This window comes from Ranitomeya imitator, chromosome 3, assembly GCF_032444005.1.
Source record: "Ranitomeya imitator isolate aRanImi1 chromosome 3, aRanImi1.pri, whole genome shotgun sequence".
Taxonomy (NCBI): Eukaryota; Metazoa; Chordata; class Amphibia; order Anura; family Dendrobatidae; genus Ranitomeya; species Ranitomeya imitator.
The window spans coordinates 726,607,372-726,631,007 of record NC_091284.1 but is presented as its reverse complement, the minus strand read 5'-3'; the positions used below and the strand labels follow the sequence as shown (position 1 = coordinate 726,631,007).

Here is a 23,636-nt window from a genome sequence, read left to right as displayed (position 1 = left end):
CCAGAGAGTAGGAGGTTGCGGTAGTCAAGGCGGGAGATAAGGGCATGCACTAGTGTTTTTGTGGTGTCGCAGTCAATGAATGCGCGGATACGGGAAATATTTTTGAGTTTGAGACGTCAGGAGAAGGCAAGAGCCTGGATGTGTGACTTGAAAAAGTGGGCAGAATCGAGGATCGATTCGGGAGTGTGGGACTGGGGAAAGTGAGCAGCCATTGACATTGATGGATAGGTCTGGTGGAGGTAGAGTGAGATGGGGGAAAGATGATGAATTCTTCTTTGTTCATGTTCAATCTTAGAAAGCGAGTAGAAAAGAAGGCCGAGATAGCGGACAGAGTGTGGGATTTTGGCAAGTAGGGAGGTGAGGTCAGGTCCGGATAGGTAGATCTGCGTGTCATTGGCGTAAATAGGATACTGCATACCGTGGGATTCTATGAGCTGTCCCAGGCCGAAAATGTAGATGGAGAAGAGTAGGGGTCCTAGAACAGAGCCTTGAGGAACACCGACAGACAAGGGACAAAGTGAGGAGGTGGTGTGGGGGAGGGAGACACTGAATGTTCGGTCTGTCAGATATGACAAGATCCAGGATAGGGCCAAGTCTGTGATGCCAAGAGATGAGAGAATCTGTAGCAGAAGGGAGTGGTCCACAGTGTCAAAGGCAGAAGACAGGTCCAGGAGAAGGAGGACAGCTTGCTCTTGGCAGTTAGTAGGTCATTGGTGACTTTACTTACGGCAGTTTCAGTTGAGTGATGGGGTCGGAGCCAGATTGTAACCGGTCAAAGAGGGAGCAGGAGGAGAGGTGGGAGGACAGTTCAAGATGGACATGTTGTTCCAGTAATTTTGAGGCATAAGGGAGAAGAGATATCGTGTGATAGCTAGACACAGAGGATGGGTCAAGGGAGGGCTTTTTGAGGATGGGTCGAGGGAGGGCTTTTTGAGGATGGGTGTGATCTTGGCATGTTTGAAGGATGAACTTTTTTTCTACAAAAAAAACAACAACAAAAAAAAGACTAACGGACTCACTGAAGCATAAATAAAGACATGAATTGCCTCTTTTTGTTGGATGCCTTTATATCGTTCAAATACAAAAGAAAACAAAAAATAAGAATAAATTAACCCCTTGATAGAGGAAACAGTAGATCTGTGTCACACAGTCTCTGAGGCGATGCTCGGCTGGTATCTGTGGAGGAGGGGTTTACTGCATTGGCAGATATGACCAGAGATGCTAGTGATCAGCCTTCACTGCTGGAAGATGTTGCAGCATCTTCTGGAAATAGAATCTGTAGGGGGCACTCTGTAGACTGGGCTAGGCCTTGGATGTCCCAGCTTGAGCTGCTGTCAACTGCTGGATCTTTATACTCATCATTTCCATTACCGCTGTAGAGCAAGATATAAATGGGATTAAAAACTGTACATAAAAAATAATAGTAATATAGGTGCTTCTCACAAAATTAGAATATCATCAAAAAGTTAATTTATTTCAGTTCTTCAATACAAAAAGTGAAACTCACATATTATATAGAGTCATTACAGAGTGATCTATTTCAAGTGTTTATTTCTGTTAATGTTGATGATTATAAACCCAAAAGTCCCAGTAAATTAGAAAAATTATCAAAAACACTTGCAAAGGCTTCCTAAGCATTTGAAAAGGTTCCTTAGTCTGTTTTAGTAGCCTCCACAATCATGGGGAAGACTGCTAACTTGACAGATGTCCAGAAGGCATAAAAAAAATTATATTAATTAGGACATAGTGCCCCAGAAAATCCTTCAGTGATATAATAGTCTATCATGCACAATACATAGTAATAGTCCATCCTAAAAAGTATGCAACATAGTAGGATCACAATGGATTAATAGTCACTCATGCGCTCAGTAATTTTCACATTAGCATACTTTAGATAAGACAGCTGGACAGTAATCTAATAGTCTATCATGCACAATATAGAATTATAGTCTATCGTAAGACATATGCAGACAGATTTATGTATGGCAATATCGCAATAAATAAATCAATACTCATCTGTACGGTAATGTTCAAGTAGGCGTACCTTACATAGTCACCGTGTAAGGAGGCGGGGGCACTCAGCAACACACGCGTCTCCCCAACGCGCGTGTTGGCAGAACCTTCGTCATGCCCCCTGCATGAGTATTGATTTATTTATTGCCATATAATCTGTCTGCATATGTCTTAGGATAGACTATATTTCTATATTGTGCATGATAGACTATTAGATTTCTGTCCTGCTGTCTACCTAAAGTATGCTAATGTGAAAATTACTGGGCGCATGAGTGTCTGTTAATCCATTGTGATCCTACTATGTTGCATACATTTTTTTTAGGATGGACTATAACCATGTATCGTGCATGATAGAATAGTCTATCACTGAAGGCTTTTTGGGGGCACTATGTCCTAATTAATATAAAAGTTTTTTTTATGGCATGTTAGCCATTATGATTGAATATAATATTTGAAGGACTGTCATTGCAGCACAGTTGCGTCCCATGTTTGTAACTGCACATAAGCACTGTGGTTTTTCCATTTTTAACCTGTTGCATAAAATTTATAATAAAGTATTTCTATATTTTCATATAACTTTGGGTTGAGAGATCGTTTTTTTCCTTGTGTTTTCGTCCCTATAATATTACGGATTGACCCATGATTTTGTCCATGATAAGTGTACCACAATGAATAAGATTTTGTAATAAAATTTAATGAATGATTGAGGATGGTACCACCATCTTTGTTGAGTTGTCTTTTCTTGCAAGGATTGTTAAGAAAAGGCCATTCAAAAATTTGGGGGAGATTCACAAGGCGTGGACTTCTGCTGGAGTCATTGCTTCAAGAGCCGCCACACACAGACATATCCATGACATGGGCTACAAGTGTTGCATTCCTTGTGTCAAGCCACTCATGACCAACAGACAACGCCAGAAGCCACTTACCTGGGCCAAGGAGAAAAAGAACTGGACTGTCGCTCAGTGGTCCAAGGTGTTTTCAGATGAAAGTAAATTTTGCATTTCATTTGAAAATCAAGGTCCCAGAGTCTGGAGTAAGAGTGGAGAGGCCACAATCCAAGCTGCTTGAGGTCTAGTGTGACGTTTCCACAATCGGTGATGGTTTGGGGAGCCATGTCATCTGCTGGTGTAGGTCCACTGTGTTTTATCAAGACCAAAGTCTGCGCAGCCGTCTACCAGGAAATTTTAGAGTATTTCATGCTTCCCTCTGCCGACAAGCTTTTTGGAGATGGAAATTTCATTCTCCAGCAGGACTTGGCACCTGTCCACACTGCCAAAAGTACCAATACTTAGTTTAAAAACAACAGTATCACTGTGCTTGATTGGTCAGCAAACTCTCTTGATCTTAACCCCACAGAGAATCTATGGGGTATTGTAAAGAGGTGAGAGACACGAAACCCAACAATGCAGATGAGCTGAAGACTGCTATCAAAGCAACCTGGGCTTCCATAACACCTCAGCAGTGCTACAGGCTGATCGCCTCCATGCCACACCGCATTGATGCAGTAATTGATGCAAAAGGAGCCCCGACCAAGTATTGAGTGCATTTACTGAACATTTCAGTAGGCCAACATTTCAGATTTTAAAATCATTTTTCAAGCTGGTGTTATAAAGTATTCTAATTTACAGAGATAATGACTTTTGGGTTTTCACTGGCTGAAAGCCATAATCATCAACATTAACAGAAACAAAATACTTGAAATAGATCGCTGTTTGTAATTACTCTACATAATATATGAGTTTCACTTTTCGTATTGAAGAACTGAAAAATTAACTTTTTGATGATATTCTAATTTTGCGAGAAGCATCTGCATATCTGATTTATCAATGCTCACATCCTTTAATGCCCACAAACATAATAAATACCGTTTTTCACCCCAAAATTATTAGCACTGGGTAAGCGCCCATTTGTGAAAAAATTGTTCAAACCTGGAATTCAGCGTTTAAAATCAACAAGTACATTGAAATATTTAAAGTGGACTTCATGTCCAAAATAGTGTACTGATGTATTTCAGAACAATGGGCAGCACAGTGACTCAGACGTTAGTTTGAATGTTCTCCACGTGTTTGTGACGGTTTCTTCTGGGTATTCTGGTTTCATTCCACACTTCAAAGACATACTGATAGGGAAAATAGATTGTGAGCCCCAATGGGATCAGTGCCGATAATGTCTGTAAAGCGCTGGGGAATTAATGGCACCATATAAGTGAGTAAAACAAATAAATATTACCAGTGGTTACACTGCACTTAACTCCCCTTCTATTCACACAGCCATTTAAAGCGAACCTTTCACCATTTTTTTCATGTTGAACTGGACGCATTATGGAATAATGGGAGCAGAGCAGATCATTTTTTTTTTTATTTCAGCTCTCCGTTTCAGAGATATTAAGTCAAATTATCTGGCACCTAATGAGTTAACATTTCTCAAATCCAAGTGGGCATTAGTAATTTTCACTGGTGACCTGTACTTCTCCCTGTATGACATTGACCAATCATAAGCAGGCAGCAACACACAGGGGAATAAAGAACACACCCCCACAATAGCTTAGAGACAGTTTCTCCTGCATGAGACATGTGATCACAGAGTACTCTCACTGTGGAGCTGTGTGTGATTACAAAGTGCCAGGAGTAGAGAATAGAGGAGTGGGATTACAAACAACTTTCATTTCACAGCAGTCAGAAAATTAATAGTTTATTTTTAACGCTTCTATTTATCACATTGCAGCACTTGTTTTTCCACACCTGTCCTACAACTTTTGCACAAAACTGTATGTAATAATATGATTTACAGATACAGGTCCTTCTCAAAAAATTAGCATATAGTGTTAAATTTCATTATTTACCATAATGTAATGATTACAATTAAACTTTCATATATTATAGATTCATTATCCACCAACTGAAATTTGTCAGGTCTTTTATTGTTTTAATACTGATGATTTTGGCATACAACTCCTGATAACCCAAAAAACCTGTCTCAATAAATTAGCATATTTCACCCATCCAATCAAATTAAAGTGTTTTTTAATAACAAACAAAAAAACCAACAAATAATAATGTTCAGTTATGCACTCAATACTTGGTCGGGAATCCTTTGGCAGAAATGACTGCTTCAATGCGGCGTGGCATGGAGGCAATCAGCCTGTGACACTGCTGAGATGTTATGGAGGCCCAGGATGCTTCAATAGCGGCCTTAAGCTCATCCAGAGTGTTGGGTCTTGCGTCTCTCAACTTTCTCTTCACAATATCCCACAGATTCTCTATGGGGTTCAGGTCAGGAGAGTTGGCAGGCCAATTGAGCACAGTAATACCATGGTCAGTAAACCATTTACCAGTGGTTTTGGCACTGTGAGCAGGTGCCAGGTCGTGCTGAAAAATGAAATCGTCATCTCCATAAAGCATTTCAGCCGATGGAAGCATGAAGTGCTCCAAAATCTCCTGATAGCTAGCTGCATTGACCCTGCCCTTGATGAAACACAGTGGACCAACACCAGCAGCTGACATGACACCCCACACCATCACTGACTGTCTGTACTTGACACTGGACTTCAGGCATTTTGGCATTTCCTTCTCCCCAGTCTTCCTCCAGACTTTGGCACCTTGATTTCCGAATGACATGCAAAATTTGCTTTCATCAGAAAAAAGTACTTGGGACCACTTAGCAACAGTCCAGTGCTGCTTCTCTGTAGCTCAAAAGTGGCTTTACCTGGGGAATGCGGCACCTGTAGCCCATTTCCTGCACACGCCTGTGCACGGTGGCTCTGGATGTTTCCACACCAGACTCAGTCCACTGCTTCCTCAGGTTCCCCAAGGTCTGGAATCGGTCCTTCTCCACAATCTTCCTCAGGGTCCGGTCTCCTCTTCTCGTTGTACAGCGTTTTCTGCCACATTGTTTCCTTCCAACAGGCTTACCATTGAGGTGCCTTGATACAGCACTCTGGGAACAGCCTATTTGTTGAGAAATTTCTTTCTGGGTCTTACCCTCTTGCTTGAGGGTGTCAATGATGGCCTTCTTGACATCTGTCAGGTCGCTAGTCTTACCCATGATGGGGGTTTTGAGTAATGAACCAGGCAGGGAGTTTATAAAAGCCTCAGGTATCTTTTGCATGTGTTTAGAGTTAATTAGTTGATTCAGAAGATTAGGGTAATAGGTCGTTTAGAGAACCTTTTCTTGATATGCTAATTTATTGAGACAGGTTTTTTGGGTTATCAGGAGTTGTATGCCAAAATCATTAGTATTAAAACAATAAAAGACCTGACAAATTTCAGTTGGTGGATAATGAATCTATAATATATGAAAGTTTAATTGTAATCATTACATTATGGTAAATAATGAAATTTAACACTATATGCTAATTTTTTGAGAAGGACCTGTATATGCAATGTATTTGAGACACAGTGAGATCACGTTTCAGATCTCGTAACAACTGTTCTGTCATTGTTCACCCACAGGATCATGTCCATGCGGTGGTTATGGAACCTTTAAAGGGATGGTACCGCGTTTGTAGGTCATTAATAAATCACTGTAATGTAGCATAACATGCTGCTATAAGCAAGTTTGAAATGCATGTGAAACAGATTTCATGTGTTATATGAGTTTAAAGAATGCACTGGGGGCTGACATCTTGGTTTTGCAGCAGTAGCAGGGCACTATCAGTGTCAGATTACGGCACCCCATGGACATAGGAGATAATAGACCGGCGCTGACCCTATCTGTAACATTGCAGCAGCATTAGCAGTGAGCTGGGCACGCCTCTGTGGGCTGCAGAACTCACTGCTGTAGGTGTGACTAGCTGCCATTTTATTATAGCCCTGTGCTATCTGCCGAGCTCCACTTACTCTCTATTGCAGGACAGAAGAAGCCCTCACTGCTCCTCTGTACTCCAAGTAGGCACACATCCTCTGCTCCTCACACGCTGCCCTGTGTGCTTCTCCTGCTGTGTCTCTGCCTCCCCCTCACACACAGTCCCGGTGATCTCTGGTAAGCTGCACTCACAGCCTGCAGAGAGGGCAGTAACACCTGGAGAGAGAGAGCAGGGCAGCTGACAGGACAGGGATTAAGGTGGGGGAAGGGGGATGGCAAGAATGTTATTCACAAAAAATGCTGCTGAGCCCACTGTGTTCTGCTCCTCTGTAAACAAGCTTTGCCTCTGATACAGTAACAGCTGGTGATAGCAGGTCACAGGGCAGTCACACACAAAATGGTGCTGCCCTGTGATGCTGCTCTTCATTCTGCCCCAGGGATATTAGACCACCCAAAAGGGGAGGGAAATGGTGATGTCAGCAGTTACTGCCCCAATTTTGCTGCTGGTAAATCTTACTATAGCTGCTTGAGGTCTAAAACGGAAAATGCTCCCCCTAGTGGTAAATATGTATATTTGTAGAAAAATATATAATATTTTTCATATAGAAATGTTTGCAAACAGTGCAAACATTGCATTAATACATTTTAATTACTATTTTAAGCTTAATTTCACCAAAAAAAAAAAATACAAGAAAACTGGTGGCACCTTCCCTTTAAAGGCTCAGTGCCAACGATCTGGAAGTAGCAGCGCATGTTCGCTGTGTCTATTGAATGCATATATTCACTGAAATGTGTGATTTCACTGCGTTCAATACATTAAATGGGTGAAATTGACATGCTGCGGTCTGGAAAGGCAAGCACGTCAGTGTCCGCGGGTGTCTGTGGAAACATAGCGGACATGGGATTTCTTGAAATAAGTACACAGCGTCAAACCCACAGCAATTTTTGATTGTTTGCACATACCTTAAACGTGCACCTTAGTGGACAGCAGCATCATATAGATACCTTCTTGTCTGCCAAATGTAGCCAGCATGTTCACATTCCTAGTCTAGCCTATTTTAGGGAATTCGTTAACCTAGCACAATACAAAACATGGCATCACCTTGTTTCATGGCATGTTTTTCCTGTAGTGCTGGCTTAATCTTGTCAATTTGCTTCGTAAGGAAATCAATCTTTCTCTTGAAGAAATCTTTGGCATCATCTGCAGTCTGGACAGACATTGAAAATAAGATGTGACAAAGAGATCACAGAAAACAGAAGAGACAGAGGGCACAAGAGATGTTGGCATATTCTATTCACCGACATGAAGATAAACATCTCAGCCTGGCCTTGTCCGCTCTCTGACAAATATCCAGTCACCAGAATCTACAGAGAATGAAATGACTTACCTTCTCCGCATAATACCCAGTACCCACATCTATGAGCACATTGGACACATCGCTAAGTGTACCAGGCACATACATCTGCAGGAATCATTGGTTAAGAAATATATACAAACAGATAGTTTTTTTTTTAAAATATATAAATGTAATATATAAATATATTTTTGTTACAGCTTCAGAGCTGAAATCATAGTGTAGCTGTAATCAGAGCATGCAGATTACTGTATACAGTGCAACACATGGCAGGTACACCCAAAGACTTACTTTGGTAGGGGACCTCATTTATTTTGCAGTGATATATATATATATATATATATATATATATATATATATATATATATATATAGACTAGCAGCACTTTTTTTTTGCTATTTAAAGGGGTTTATCAGGAATAGAAAAGAAAATCATTATAGATTAGAAAATAGTAACATAGTTAGGCCGAAAAAAGACATTTGTCCATCCAGTTCAGCCTATATTCCATCATAATAAATCCCCAGATCTACGTCCTTCTACAGAACCTAATAATTGTATGATACAATATTGTTCTGCTCCAGGAAGACATCCAGGCCTCTCTTGAACCCCTCGACTGAGTTCGCCATCACCACCTCCTCAGGCAAGCAATTCCAGATTCTCACTGCCCTAACAGTAAAGAATCCTCTTCTATGTTGGTGGAAAAACCTTCTCTCCTCCAGACGCAAAGAATGCCCCCTTGTGCCCGTCACCTTCCTTGGTAGAAACAGATCCTCAGCGAGATATTTGTATTGTCCCCTTATATACTTATACATGGTTATTAGATCGCCCCACAGTCGTCTTTTTTCTAGACTCAATAATCCTAATTTCGCTAATCTATCTGGGTATTGTAGTTCTCCCATCCCTTTTATTAATTTTGTTGCCCTCCTTTGTACTCTCTCTAGTTCCATTATATCCTTCCTGAGCACCGGTGCCCAAAACTGGACACAGTACTCCATGTGCGGTCTAACTAGGGATTTGTACAGAGGTAGTATAATGCTCTCATCATGTGTATCCAGACCTCTTTTAATGCACCCCATGATCCTGTTTGCCTTGGCAGCTGCTGCCTGGCACTGGCTGCTCCAGGTAAGTTTATCATTAACTAGGATCCCCAAGTCCTTCTCCCTGTCAGATTTACCCAGTGGTTTCCCGTTAAGTGTGTAATGGTGATATTGATTCCTTCTTCCCATGTGTATAACCTTACATTTATCATTGTTAAACCTCATCTGCCACCTTTCAGCCCAAGTTTCCAACTTATCCAGATCCATCTGTAGCAGAATACTATCTTCTCTTGTATTAACTGCTTTACATAGTTTTGTATCATCTGCAAATATCGATATTTTACTGTGTAAACCTTCTACCAGATCATTAATGAATATGTTGAAGAGAACAGGTCCCAATACCGACCCCTGCGGTACCCCACTGGTCACAGCGACCCAGTTAGAGACTATACCCAGAGAGAGATTACAAAACACCATTAATCAGAAAATCACTCTTAGTTTTGTCTAAGGCGCATATCACCATAGTACATTAAAATGACCCCCCCCCCCCTTGTTACAGTGCTACAATGTTGGAGGGATATTCCAACGCCGCTTACTTTTGCATCAGAGACAGGTGGTGCAGGACATGTCGCATCCATGACACACCCACGATCACCCGGAATTGTTGCCAGTGTCCTATTCTAATGAATAGCCAGGTACGTATCGATGTGATGCCAACAGAGCTGTCCACCTCTGAGGCAGAAGTGAGGCATTCCAGACTCTAGGATAGGAGAAGAAGGCAGCGCTGCCCTCCTCCCTACATGTTAAGGAACATGTGCTTCATGTGGAGCTCCCTGTGAGTGCTGAGGTAAGAAGTGGCTGCTCACACTGCTGTCCACCCTTTCTAGCTGATCTCATACTGGAGATACCAGAGGTAAGAAGAGGCTGCTCACACTGCTGTCCACCCTTTCTAGTTGATCTCATACTGGAGATACCAGAGGTAAGAAGAGGCTGCTCACACTGCTGTCCACCCTTTCTAGCTGATCTCATACTGAAGACACCAGAGGTAAGAAGAGGCTGCTCACACTGCTGTCCACCCTTTCTAGCTGATCTCATACTGAAGATACCAGAGGTAAGAAGAGGCTGCTCACACTGCTGTCCACCCTTTCTAGCTGATCTCATACTGGAGATACCAGAGGTAAGAAGAGGCTGCTCACACTGCTGTCCACCCTTTCTAGCTGATCTCATACTGGAGATACCAGAGGTAAGAAGAGGCTGCTCACACTGCTGTCCACCCTTTCTAGCTGATCTCATGCTGGAGATACTAGAGGTAAGAAGAGGCTGCTCACACTGCTGTCCACCCTTTCTAGCTGATCTCATGCTGGAGATACCAGAGGTAAGAAGAGGCTGCTCACACTGCTATCCACCCTTTCTAGCTGATCTCATGCTGGAGATACCAAAGGTAAGAAGAGGCTGCTCACACTGCTGGCCACCCTCTCTAGCTGATCTCATACTGGAGATACCAGAGGAGATTCACATTCACACGTTCTGTATTTGGCAAGTTTTTTATCTCAGTATTTTTAAGCCAAAACCAGGAGTGGCACAATCAGAGGAAAACTATAAGCGCGTAGACAGACGGTCGTATTTCGAGAGCAAGGATCACATCGCAGTGCACAAGCTGGCCAGGTACCTCTTCTGACCTGAATGCTGCATGATGTTTTTCTATGCAGCTGTCATGCTCATGACAGGAGAGTCAACGGTCAGTCCGAGGATTCCAATGCGATCCTCGAATGAGAAGTATGGCTGTCTATCTGCACGCTAATAGAAACACGTCACCACTTCTGCATTTTTCACCCACTCCTGGTTTTGGCTTACAAATACTGATGTAAAATACTGACCAAATACTGAACATGTGAATGTGACCTAAGATTGGTTTCTGTCAGTAACAAAACAGAAGCCATTTTCGTGTACTATAGTGATTACCTCCTATACCAATAAATCGTGATTAGCTAATTAACCCCTTAAAAATCCATGACTGACACGCGTAAGCTACGGTATGAACGGGTATGTGGGTTTTTGATTGACAATGGAAGATGGTTTGTCGATGCTAGGAGTGTGACAAGTTGTCTCAGACACATCCCTTCAAGCTCTTATTGTCAACCAGTGAAAAGGATACAGAATTGGTCAGAGGTACAAGCACTTGTTTTCCTGTCCAAAACAAAGGTATAATGTTATTCAGCATAAATATCCAAAACCGATGTCCGGCTATGACGTGCACCGCACCCACCTTCATTACTCTTATGTAGCACGCTCAGGCTTTCCTTGGCTTCTACATACTTGGTCTGCACCACTTTCAGCTGAGCAATGGAGGAGGACAGGAACTCTACCTCCTACAGGTGAAAACAGGATCAATAAGGTCAAATGCAGCATTAAAGGGGTATTCCCAACCCCTTTAAATTACCATTGAAAAGCTTTCCTCCTACAAGAAGCTAACATTACCACCGGAATCCACTCCCAGAAATGTCACATCTAGATTCTGCAGCGGACCGGAAGAAATGACATCCCTAACCCTACAGCCAATCAGTGGCCTCAGCGGTGGTCGTGACTTCATTGCTTGTGGTCCAGCAGAGATCTTTGCAGCAGCACTAGAGCAGATTATGTTATCAAGGTGGCTTCCCACTGGTACTGCCTGGGGAATTTGCATCTGAGGATCACCTTATGATGACACCTTGTCACAAAAAGAATGCAGTAGTCTGGAAGAGGCACCTGGTCCTCAGTTACACCATGTGAGGCTCACCGATTACTGACTACATACATGGGCAGAGATGGCAGACTCACTCCGAATACAGTTAGCAACTAAAACCACTGATGCATAGTAAATGCTAAATTAGGTCCAATACCTATATATAGGGACTAGATCAGTACGATCAAGGACACTCCTGAATGTATCATTCCTACAGAAAACACGGAGTACATGTCCAAACAAAGTATTGAAAATATATAATTTTATTAAACAATCTTAAAGCACATAAACATATAACATTAGAACAGCTTATCTTGGATGGAGTACATAGGGAGCTTCTGTGTAACAACTAGGGGCACACTAACACCAAAACAGGACCAAATGGGCCAGCTGACATCAAAAGGTTAAAGCCCATTGAAGCAATATACTATGGCAAGAAAGTGCATAGTGCAAAAAGTTAAAGTACAAGTCATACAAGCCAAAGATAAGACTGGGGAGAGGGGCTTGGTATGGAAGCGTATGTAACTCTCTGCCTAACTGTAACTGTACCCATCAGTCCAACTACACTACCCTAGCAGCTAACGGAGTTCAGATGGCAGCTTGCTTACCCATAAGGCCTGCTGGTGTGGGTCCTCACAGCCCCGACACGCGTTTTGCATAGGGCTTCCTCGGGGGGGGGGGGGGGCTGTCAGTGTAGTTGGGCTGGTGGGTACAGTTACAGTATGACAGTTAGGGTACCGTCACACAGTGCCATTTCGATCGCTACAACGGTACGATTCGTGACGTTCCAGCGATATCGTTACGATATCGCTGTGTCTGACACGCAGCAGCGATCAGGGATCCTGCTGAGAATCGTACGTCGTAGCAGATCGTTTGGAACTTTCTTTCGTCGCTGGATCTCCCGCTGGCATCGCTAGATCGGTGTGTGTGACACCGATCTAGCGATGCGTTCGCTTGTAACCAGGGTAAACATCGGGTTACTAAGCGCAGGGCCGCGCTTAGTAACCCGATGTTTACCCTGGTTACCAGCGTAAATGTAAAAAAAACCAAACAGCACATACTTACATTCCGGTGTCCGTCAGGTCCCTTGCCGTCTGCTTCCCGCACTCAGTGACTGCCGGCTGTAAAGTGAAAGCAGAGCACAGCGGTGACGTCACCGCTGTGCTGTGCTTTCACTTTACGGCCGGCCAGTCAGTGAGTGCGGGAAGCAGACGGCAAGGGACAGACACCGGAATGTAAGTATGTGCTGTTTGGTTTTTTTTACGCTGGTAACCAGGGTAAACATCAGGTTACTAAGCGCGGTCCTGCGCTTAGTAACCCGATGTTTACCCTGGTTACCCGGGGACCTCGGGATCGTTGGTCGCTGGAAAGCTGTCTGTGTGACAGCTCCCCAGCGACCACACTACGATTTACCTACGATCACGGCCAGGTCGTATCGCTGGTCGTGATCGTAGGTAAATCGTATAGTGTGACGGTACCCTTAGTTACATACTCTTCCATACCAAGCCCCTCTCCCCAGTCTTATCTTTGGCTTGTATGACTTGTACTTTAACTTTTTGCACTATGCACTTTCTTGCCATAGTATATTGCTCCAATGGGCTTTAACTTTTTGACGTCAGCTGGCCCATTTAGTCCCGTTTTTCTGTTTGTGTGTCCCTAGTTGTTACACAGAAGCTCCCTATGTACTCCATCCAAGATAAGCTGTTCTAATGAAATATGTTTGTTATGTGCTTAAAGATAGTTTAATAAAATTATATATTTTTAATACTTGGTTTGGACATGTACTCCACTCCGAAGACAGTGTAGTGTCCAGGATGGAATGCGACGTTGCATCAACTATTAGAAGAAAGTAATGTCTTCCACCCCTACAGCACGGTTCTCCCCTACAGGGTTTCTGTACATTTGTCTGCAGTAGATACACTAACAGCCCAAGTGGTATATTAACAAGGCCACAGAATGTTTATGTTCAAAAACTGAAAATTTATTGACAATAAATAGCATAAAAAATGTATTTTACACATAGTAATACAACAGGATGCCTCCAATCCAATAAACCGGTACTGGGTGCGCTGCAGGTATTTTAGCCAAGAATAGTATTAAAGATATATATAAAGAACATTTCCATTTAGTCATGTGACTTCTATCTAATAGCTAAAGATGTATATTTATGCTCTACTGGGCTACTGAGGAAAAAACCCACTGTGCTATGGTGCCAGGACAGCTCTACAACAAGGGCTATGACATGGCCTACATCATTTACCATGAATAAATCTCAATCTAAATTATGGCCGAAGCACCATGTATATACAAGCACCTGGATAATGTACACTCTGTTTGATGAAGTAGTTACACAGGGGAATCCCAGTAGTGACCTAATAAGGAGACATAATTACCTCTGCACACACACACACACACACACACACACACACACACACACAGGACTGGTGCGATACCCCTACGCGCGTTTCGATAAGATTCTTCTTCCGGGGGTAATTATGTCTTCTTATTAGGTCACTACTGGGATTCCCCTGTGTAACTACAACAGAGTGTACATTATCCAGGTGCTTGTATATACATGGTGCTTCGGCCATAATTTAGATTGAGATTTATTCATGGTAAATGATGTAGGCCATGTCATAGCCCTTGTTGTAGAGCTGTCCTGGCACCATAGCACAGTGGGTTTTTTCCTCAGTAGCCCAGTAGAGCATAAATATACATCTTTAGCTATTAGATAGAAGTCACATGACTAAATGGAAATGTTCTTTATATATATTTTTAATACTATTCTTGGCTAAAATACCTGCAGCGCACCCAGTACCGGTTTATTGGATTGGAGGCATCCTGTTGTATTACTATGTGTAAAATACATTTTTTATGCTATTTATTGTCAATAAATTTTCAGTTTTTGAACATAAACATTCTGTGGCCTTGTTAATATACCAGTTGGGCTGTTAGTGTATCTATATAGTGAATGTGTTCTTGACCATTTTTTTTTGTTTGGACTAATATGTATATTTGTCTGCAGTAATATCATCTATTACTCAGTTCTGAAAATCTGTTGTAACAGGACAAAGCTGGTAAACCAAGCAGAGTCGGTACTAAAAGTGACTAGCCGTGGGGAGCATTAGCAATCAGCAAGCCTCTTCCTTCTTATTCCAGATCTGTGGGGGCTCATCCCTTGGAACCACCACAAACAAAGCTTCTAGCAGCTGTACCATAAAGGGTTATTCCCATCATTGGATATTATAACCTACCCGATCTCAAACAATCCCATAGAAAATGAATAGTGCAGTGGTGGGCATATCCGGCCAATACTCAATTCAGACTGGGTATCAAGTTAGCAAGTAATCACCTATTCAACTTCTACAAATGGCAATAACCCTTTAACCCCTCCCCCCCCCCCGAGCAGGTTTTCACCAAATTTTACAATTCTGACCACTGTTACTTTATGTAGTAATAACTGGAACGCTTCAACGGATCCTACTGATTCCCACAACTGATTTTTCATGACATATTGTACTTCATGATAGTGGTAAAATTTGCTCAATATTACTTGCATTTATTTGTGAAAATATCAGAAACTGAGAAAATTTTGCAATTTTAGAACTTTTTAATTCTTGTGCCCTTACATCAGAGAGTTATGTCACACAAAATAATTACGAAACATTTCCCACATGTCTACTTTACATCTGCATTATTTTTGAAAAATATTTGTTTTTGTCAGAAGGGTTCACAGTTCATCAGCAATTTAATTTTTCCAACAATATTTACAAAACCTTTATCATTTTTATTTTTTTAATGATCACATTTGAAGTGACTTGAAGGGTCCTGTGTGACAAAGTGACACCATTCTGAAAACTGCACCCCTCAAAAAGATATCCAGGAAGTTTATTGATCCTTCATCTGCTTCACAGGAATTAATGCAATGTGGAAGGAAAAAAATAAACTTTTCTCACAACATTTTTACTTTAGAACAATTTTTTTTATTTTCACAAGGATAACAGTAGAAAATGGACCCCAAAATTTGATGTGCAATTTCTCTTGAGTACGCCAATACCCTATATGTGGGGGAAAACTACTGCCGGGAGCCATTACAAGTAGATGGCACGCTCCCCGCGCGCACCTTGCACGTAAGCGGCACGCTCCCCGCGCGCACCTTGCACGTACGCAGCACGCTCCCCGCGCACACCTCGCACGTACGCAGCACGCTCCCCCCACGCGAACCTTGCACGTACGCAGCACGCTTCCCGCGCACACCTCGCACGTACGCAGCACGCTCCCCACGCACACCTTGCACGTACGCAGCACGCTCCCCATGCACACCTCGCACATACGCAGCACGCTCCCCCACGCGCACCTTGCACGTACGCAGCACGCTCCCCTCGCACATACGCAGCACGCTTCCCACGCACACCTCGCACGTACGCAGCACGCTCCCCCCCACGCGAACCTTGCACGTACGCAGCACGCTCCCCGCGCACACCTCGCACGTACGCAGCACGCTCCCCGCGCACACCTTGCACGTACGCAGCACGCTCCCCGCGCACATACGCAGCACGCTCCCCCCACGCGCACCTTGCACGTACGCAGCACGCTCCCCGCGCACACCTCGCACATACGCAGCACGCTCCCCGCGCACACCTTGCACATACGCAGCACGCTCCCCCCACGCGCACCTTGCACCTACGCAGCACGCTCCCCGCGCACACCTTGCACATACGCAGCACGCTCCCCGCGCACACCTTGCACGTACACAGCACGCTCCCCGCGCACACCTTGCACGTACGCAGCACGCTCCCCGCGCACACCTCGCACGTACGCAGCACGCTCCCCCCACACGTACGCAGCACGCTCCCCCCACACGCACCTTGCACGTACGCAGCACGCTCCCCGCGCACACCTCGCACGTACGCAACACGCTTCCCGCGCACACCTCGCACGTACGCAGCACGCTCCCCCCACGCGCACCTTGCACGTATGCAGCACGCTCCCCGCGCACACCTCGCACATACGCAGCACGCCCCCCGCGCACACCTTGCACGTACGCAGCACGCTCCTCCCACGCGCACCTTGCACGTACGCAGCACGCTCCCCGCGCACACCTCGCACGTACGCAGCACGCTCCCCGCGCACACCTCGCACGTACGCAGCACGCTCCCCCCACGCGCACCTTGCACGTACGCAGCACGCTCCCCGCACGTACGCAGCACGCTTCCCGTGCGCACCTTGCACGTACGCAGCACGCTCCCCCCACGCGCACCTTGCACGTACGCAGCACGTACGCAGCACGCTCCCCGCGCACACCTCGCACGTACGCAGCACGCTCCCCGCGCACGTACGCAGCACGCTCCCCGCGCACGTACGCAGCACGCTTCCCGCGCACGTACGCAGCACGCTCCCCGTGCGCACCTTGCACATACGCAGCACGCTCCCCCCACGCGCACCTTGCACGTACGCAGCACGCTCCCCGCGCACACCTCGCACGTACGCAGCACGCTCCCCGCGCACGTACGCAGCACGCTCCCCGCGCACGTACGCAGCACGCTCCCCGCGCACACCTCGCACGTACGCAGCACGCTCCCCGCGCACACCTCGCACGTACGCAGCACGCTCCCCGTGCACACCTCGCATGTACGCAGCACGCTTCCCGCACGTACGCAGCACGCTCCCCGTGCGCACCTTGCACATACACAGCACGCTCCCCCCACGCGCACCTTGCACGTACGCAGCACGCTCCCCCCACGCGCACCTTGCACGTACGCAGCACGCTCCCCGCGCACACCTCGCACGTACGCAGCACGCTCCCCGCGCACACCTTGCACATACGCAGCACGCTCCCCGCGCACACCTTGCACATACGCAGCACGCTCCCCGCGCACACCTTGCACATACGCAGCACGCTCCCCGCGCACACCTTGCACGTACGCAGCACGCTCCCCGCGCACACCTTGCACGTACGCAGCACGCTCCCCGCGCACACCTCGCACGTACGCAGCACGCTTCCCGCGCACACCTCGCACGTACGCAGCACGCTCCCCGTGCGCACCTTGCACATACGCATCACGCTCCCCCCACGCCCACCTTGCACGTACGCAGCACGCTCCCCGCGCACACCTTGCACATACGCAGCACGCTCCCCGCGCACACCTTGCACATACGCAGCACGCTCCCCGCGCACACCTTGCACATACGCAGCACGCTCCCCGCGCACACCTCGCACGTACGCAGCACGCTTCCCGCGCACACCTCGCACGTACGCAGCACGCTCCCCGCGCACACCTTGCACATACGCAGCACGCTCCCCGCGCACACCTTGCACATACGCAGCACGCTCCCCGCGCACACCTCGCACGTACGCAGCACGCTCCCCGCGCACACCTTGCACATACGCAGCACGCTCCCCGCGCACACCTTGCACATACGCAGCACGCTCCCCGCGCACACCTCGCACGTACGCAGCACGCTCCCCGCGCACACCTCGCACGTACGCAGCACGCTCCCCGCGCACACCTCGCACGTACGCAGCACGCTCCCCGCGCACACCTTGCACATACGCAGCACGCTCCCCGCGCACACCTTGCACATACGCAGCACGCTCCCCGCGCACGCCTCGCACGTACGCAGCACGCTCCCCGCGCACACCTTGCACATACGCAGCACGCTCCCCGCGCACACCCTACATACACCATATTTTGGTATCTCAGGCACTGTCTTGCACTTGCTGACAGCCATCACCCAGGTGTGAGGCACGTGGTACAGATAAGCCCCGCCCCATAACTGCCTCCCTGTAGCTCCTCCTTCCTGCCCTGATCTCCTCGTCTCCTCACCGCCCAACGCTAGGAAACAAGACTCTGCAAGTGAGGGCGCCGCCTCCTCCGCAGCACAGCAGGTCGCTGTGCCACCCACACACCCTATAGAACTACAACTCTCAGCATGGTGGGAGGTGCAAACTACCGCTGGGGTATAATGTGTAGAGGGTGCGGCTATGCAGGGACATAGTACAACTCGTGCCGGAGGAACTAGAAGTATCAGCATGCAGCGCACATCCTCCCCCCACATGGGCCGTTCACCGCTCGGCAGCAGCGCCTCTACCTGGTCCAGCTGACTTTTCAATCCCTCGAGCTGCTGCAGAGACAGATCCGTGATGTTCACCGTCTGCGCCATCTTGGGGGAGGAGGAGCTAGGAGGCGTGACGTCAGCGGTCACGTGATTGCACTTTCTCTACGGAAGCCGAGAGCCTGCGTTGTGTGGGCAGTGTGTACTGGGCAGTGTGTACTGGGCGGAGCCAGGAGTGGGCGGTGCCTGATAGTGACTACTGTAGGTTGAAGTCCTTTCTAACTTCCAGTTTGTTTCTGTTAAATGTATGCTTGTCGTACCTGGCAGTAGTCAATATCTTTTTTCTTGTGTTGCGTAGCAGTCCCATGTTTGAGCTTTCCAGCTTGACAGTCCATAATAAGTCCTTCATTCCATCTACGCTTGTTGCTATCAATGTTGTATCGTCTGCGTATTTCGATTGTTGAAGATTCATCCAGCAACTTTTAGTCCTTCTTCTTTTTCAGCAAAGTAACCAAAGAAGGGAAAATAGGGAAACCCAGATAATAAAATATAACAATCTTTATTGAGCAATTATTTATTAAAAAAAGCAGTAAAATGAGTTATAAAGTAGAGGAACTAGTACAAGCACAGAGTGAAACCAGCCAACAGTCACAGTAGAGAGAACGCAAATGTTTGCTACAGGGACACCCACAGAAACTACAGAAAACATCATAAGATAGATTGGCATAATATGTTAAAGCCAACTAGTGGGCACACAATGTAATGACAAGATGAGTATTCAGAGCGACGCAGTGCTGGACATATACAGCAAGGTAAGTGAGAGTTGCTGTAAAAATCCACAGCGGTACATCTCAATAAATTATACTATTATACTACATCCCAATATCAATATAGCTGTAATAAAAGTGACGTGGAACATTAGCTCATATTTAACCTAGTCTATATTGATTATTTTGATTATTAAAAATGCAAAAAAAAACTATAAATTCATGTGGATATTTCGAATACTAATTAATAAAATGCATGTGCAGCAAGTTAGACAATCAGAATTCACTATGTATATTATGGAGGCAGCTGGGAAGTATGTAGTGCGTATATATAAATGGGTGGTATAGTCGTGTGGATATACCTGTAGATTGGTGTGTCTGCTGGGGTACGCAAAAAAGCCCTGACGCGCGTTTCGCAATCGCTTCATCCTGGTGGGGGTCTTATTTTAATATAACCATAGGTTACTCTGACCATGTGGTCATTGCATTTTGCATTATTATACTCCTCATGGCTCATGTATAGCTAAATGTGCCATTTGCAGGAAGACTCAATTTCTAGAGAGAGTTAGAGCTCACTATTATATAGACATAATTTTGTTATTTTCTTAATATCCCTTCTCAGGCTGCATCCAGTAATATACAGTTAGGTCCATATATATTTGGACAGAGACAACATTTTTCTACTTTTGGTTATAGACATTACCACAATGAATTTTAAACAAAACAATTCAGAAGCAGTTGAAGTTCAGACTTTCAGCTTTCATTTGAGGGTATCTACATTAAAATTGGATGAAGGGTTTAGGAGTTTCAGCTCCTTAACATGGGCCACCCTGTTTTTAAAGGGACCAAAAGTAATTGGACAGATTCAATAATTTTAATTAAAATGTTCATTTTTAGTACTTGGTTGAAAACCCCTTGTTGGCAATGACTGCCTGAAGTCTTGAACTCATGGACATCACCAGACGCTGTGTTTCCTCCTTTTTGATGCTCTGCCAGGCCTTCACTGCGGTGGTTTTCAGTTGCTGTTTGTTTGTGGGCCTTTCTGTCTGAAGTTTAGTCTTTAGCAAGTGAAATGCATGCTCAATTGGGTTAAGATCAGGTGACTGACTTGGCCATTCAAGAATATTCCACTTCTTTGCTTTAATAAACTCCTGGGTTGCTTTGGCTTTATGTTTTAGGTCACTGTCCATCTGTAGTATGAAACGACGACCAATCAGTTTGGCTGCATTTGGCTGGATCTGAGCACACAGTATGGCTCTGAATACCTCAGAATTCATTTGGCTCCTTCTGTCCTGTGTCACATCATCAATAAACACTAGTGACCCAGTGCCACTGGCAGCCATGCATGCCCAAGCCATCACACTGCCAACGCTGTGTTTTACAGATGATGTGGTATGCTTTGGATCATGAGCTGTACCACGCCTTCGCCATACTTTTCTCTTTCCATCATTCTGGTAGAGGTTGATCTTGGTTTCATCCGTCCAAAGAATGTTCTTCCAGAACTGTGCTGGCTTTGTTAGATTTTTTTAAGCAAAGTCCAGTCTAGCCTTTTTATTCTTGATGCTTATGAGTGGCTTGCACCGTGCAGTGAACCCTCTGTATTTACTTTCATGCAGTCTTCTCTTTATGGTAGGTTTGGATATTGATACGCCGACCTCCTGGAGAGTGTTGTTCACTTGGTTGGCTGTTGTGAAGGGGTTTCTCTTCACCATGGAGATTATTCTGCGATTATCCACCACTGTTGTCTTCCGTGGGCGCCCAGGTCTTTTTGCATTGATGAGTTCACCAGTGCTTTCTTTCTTTCTCAGGATGTACCAAACTGTAGATTTTGCCACTCCTAATATTGTAGCAATTTCTCGGATGGGTTTTTTCTGTTTTCGCAGCTTAAGGATGGCTTGTTTCACCTGCTTGGAGAGCTCCTTTGACCGCATATTTACTTCACAGCAAAACCTTCCAAATGCAAGCACCACACCTCAAATCAAGTCCAGGCCCTTTATCTGCTTAATTGAGAATGACATAACGAAGTGATTGCCCACACCAGTCTATGAAATAGCCTTGGGATCAATTGTCCAATTACTTTTGGTCCCTTTAAAAACAGGCTGGCCGATGTTAAGGAGCTGAAACTCCTAAACCCTTCATCCAATTTTAATGTAGATACCCTCAAATGAAAGCTGAAAGTCTGAACTTCAACTGCATCTGAATTGTTTTGTTTAAAATTCATTGTGGTAATGTCTATAACCAAAATTAGAAAAATGTTGTCTCTGTCCAAATATATATGGACCTAACTGTATATGATTTTTCATTCAAATGTCAATGAATCTTCTTCCAGCTTCGTTTTGTTTACCAAATCCAAAGTTTTCAACAATGATTTCCATGTTTCCCGTGGCCCACTCTGGCATTCAAGTCTTCCATCATAAGTAAGTCTTGTTTTGGGCATCATGTTGATTTCCTCTTGAACCTGATCTTGAAATAACTAAACATCCTCCTCCTCGGTATCTGTGGTTGGTGAATAGACTTGTATGACTGTGACGTGGATTGGCGCTAATATTTGCTTAGCTGCAGTAATATATGAGTTTTAGATGTACTTTTCATGTCTTTTTTCTAGAGTTGTTGCTCCATAAAACAAGCCCTCATGCAGCACTGGTGTCAGGAAAAAAAACCTGAATATTCTAAAAAAATTTGATATCACCTTTATTTCTTCCTCCTCCACCACTATGCCCCCACCCTCCCCCCACACACACACACACACACACACAAAACTGGATTTCCTAGCTTTCTTTACCTTTTTTTCCAAAATAAATGAACAAAAATTATGCAACATTTTTATCTGTACCCCAAATGGGGGGGGAAGGGGGCATTAAAAGACAACATATCCCACATCTTTGTCATCAAATAGATAAAAAAAAATGGTCAGCTCTTGAAATGCAACAGTGAATGAGTTGCGTAATCATTAAGACTTTATGTAGACTGGTTATTGATGGGTTAATCCTTGCGTGTTATTTGTGTTAAGGTACCATCACACATAACGATATTGTTAACGATATCGTTGCTTTTTGTGACGTAGCAATGATATCGTTAAGGAAATCGTTCTGTGTGACAGCGACCAACGATCAGGCCCCTGCTGGGAGATCGTTGGTCGCTAAGGAAAGTCCAGAACTTTATTTCGTCGCTGGACTTCCCGCTGACATCGCTGGATCGGCGTGTGTGACGCTGATCCAGCGATGTCTTCACTGGTAACCAGGGTAAACATCGGGTTACTAAGCGCAGGGCCGCGCTTAGTAAACCGATGTTTACCCTGGTTACCAGCGTAAACGTTAAAAAAACAAACACTACATACTTATCTTCAGCTGTCTGTCCCCGGCGCTCTGCTTCTCTGCACTCCTCCTGCATCCTGTGTCAGCGCCGGCCAGCCGGAAAGCACAGCGGCTGACCGGCGCTGAAAGTGCAGAGGAAAGCAGAGCGCCGGAGGACAGACAGCTGAAGGTAAGTATGTAGTGTTTGTTTTTTTAACGTTTACGCTGGTAACCAGGGTAAACATCGGGTTACTAAGCGCGGCCCTGCGCTTAGTAACCCGATGTTTACCCTGGTTACCAGTGGACTTCGGGATCGTTGGTCGCTGGAGAGCTGTCTGTGTGACAGCTCTCCAGCGACCAAACAGCGACGCTGCAGCAATCGACAACAATGTCGGTATCGCTGCAGCGTCGCTTAGTGTGACGGTAACCTTACTGTCACTGAGTGCTGTGCAGGAATATTTCACTTTTATTTAACAATGAATGCAGGCTATTAGGTTTCACAATCTACCAGCTGTCTTCTCTCAGACAACAATGTAAACATTAGATTGTAATGCATTTTTTTTATATATCAATTTGTTTTTGCATATGTC

The 23,636-nt window shown here is 45.2% G+C and overlaps 1 protein-coding gene across 1 annotated transcript; it reads right to left on the bottom strand.

Moving 5' to 3' along the window:
* Positions 1-1,042: 1,042 nt before the first annotated feature.
* On the bottom strand, positions 1,043-19,159 carry PFDN5 (prefoldin subunit 5). Its single transcript, XM_069758763.1, has 6 exons — positions 19,023-19,159; positions 11,475-11,577; positions 11,364-11,395; positions 8,205-8,279; positions 7,919-8,024; positions 1,043-1,373 (listed from the first exon to the last, which is right to left on the bottom strand). The coding sequence occupies exons 1-6, from the start codon at positions 19,092-19,094 to the stop codon at positions 1,303-1,305; spliced, it is 459 nt and encodes a 152-aa protein (XP_069614864.1). The 5' UTR covers positions 19,095-19,159; the 3' UTR covers positions 1,043-1,302.
* Between the last annotated feature and the right edge of the window lie 4,477 nt (positions 19,160-23,636).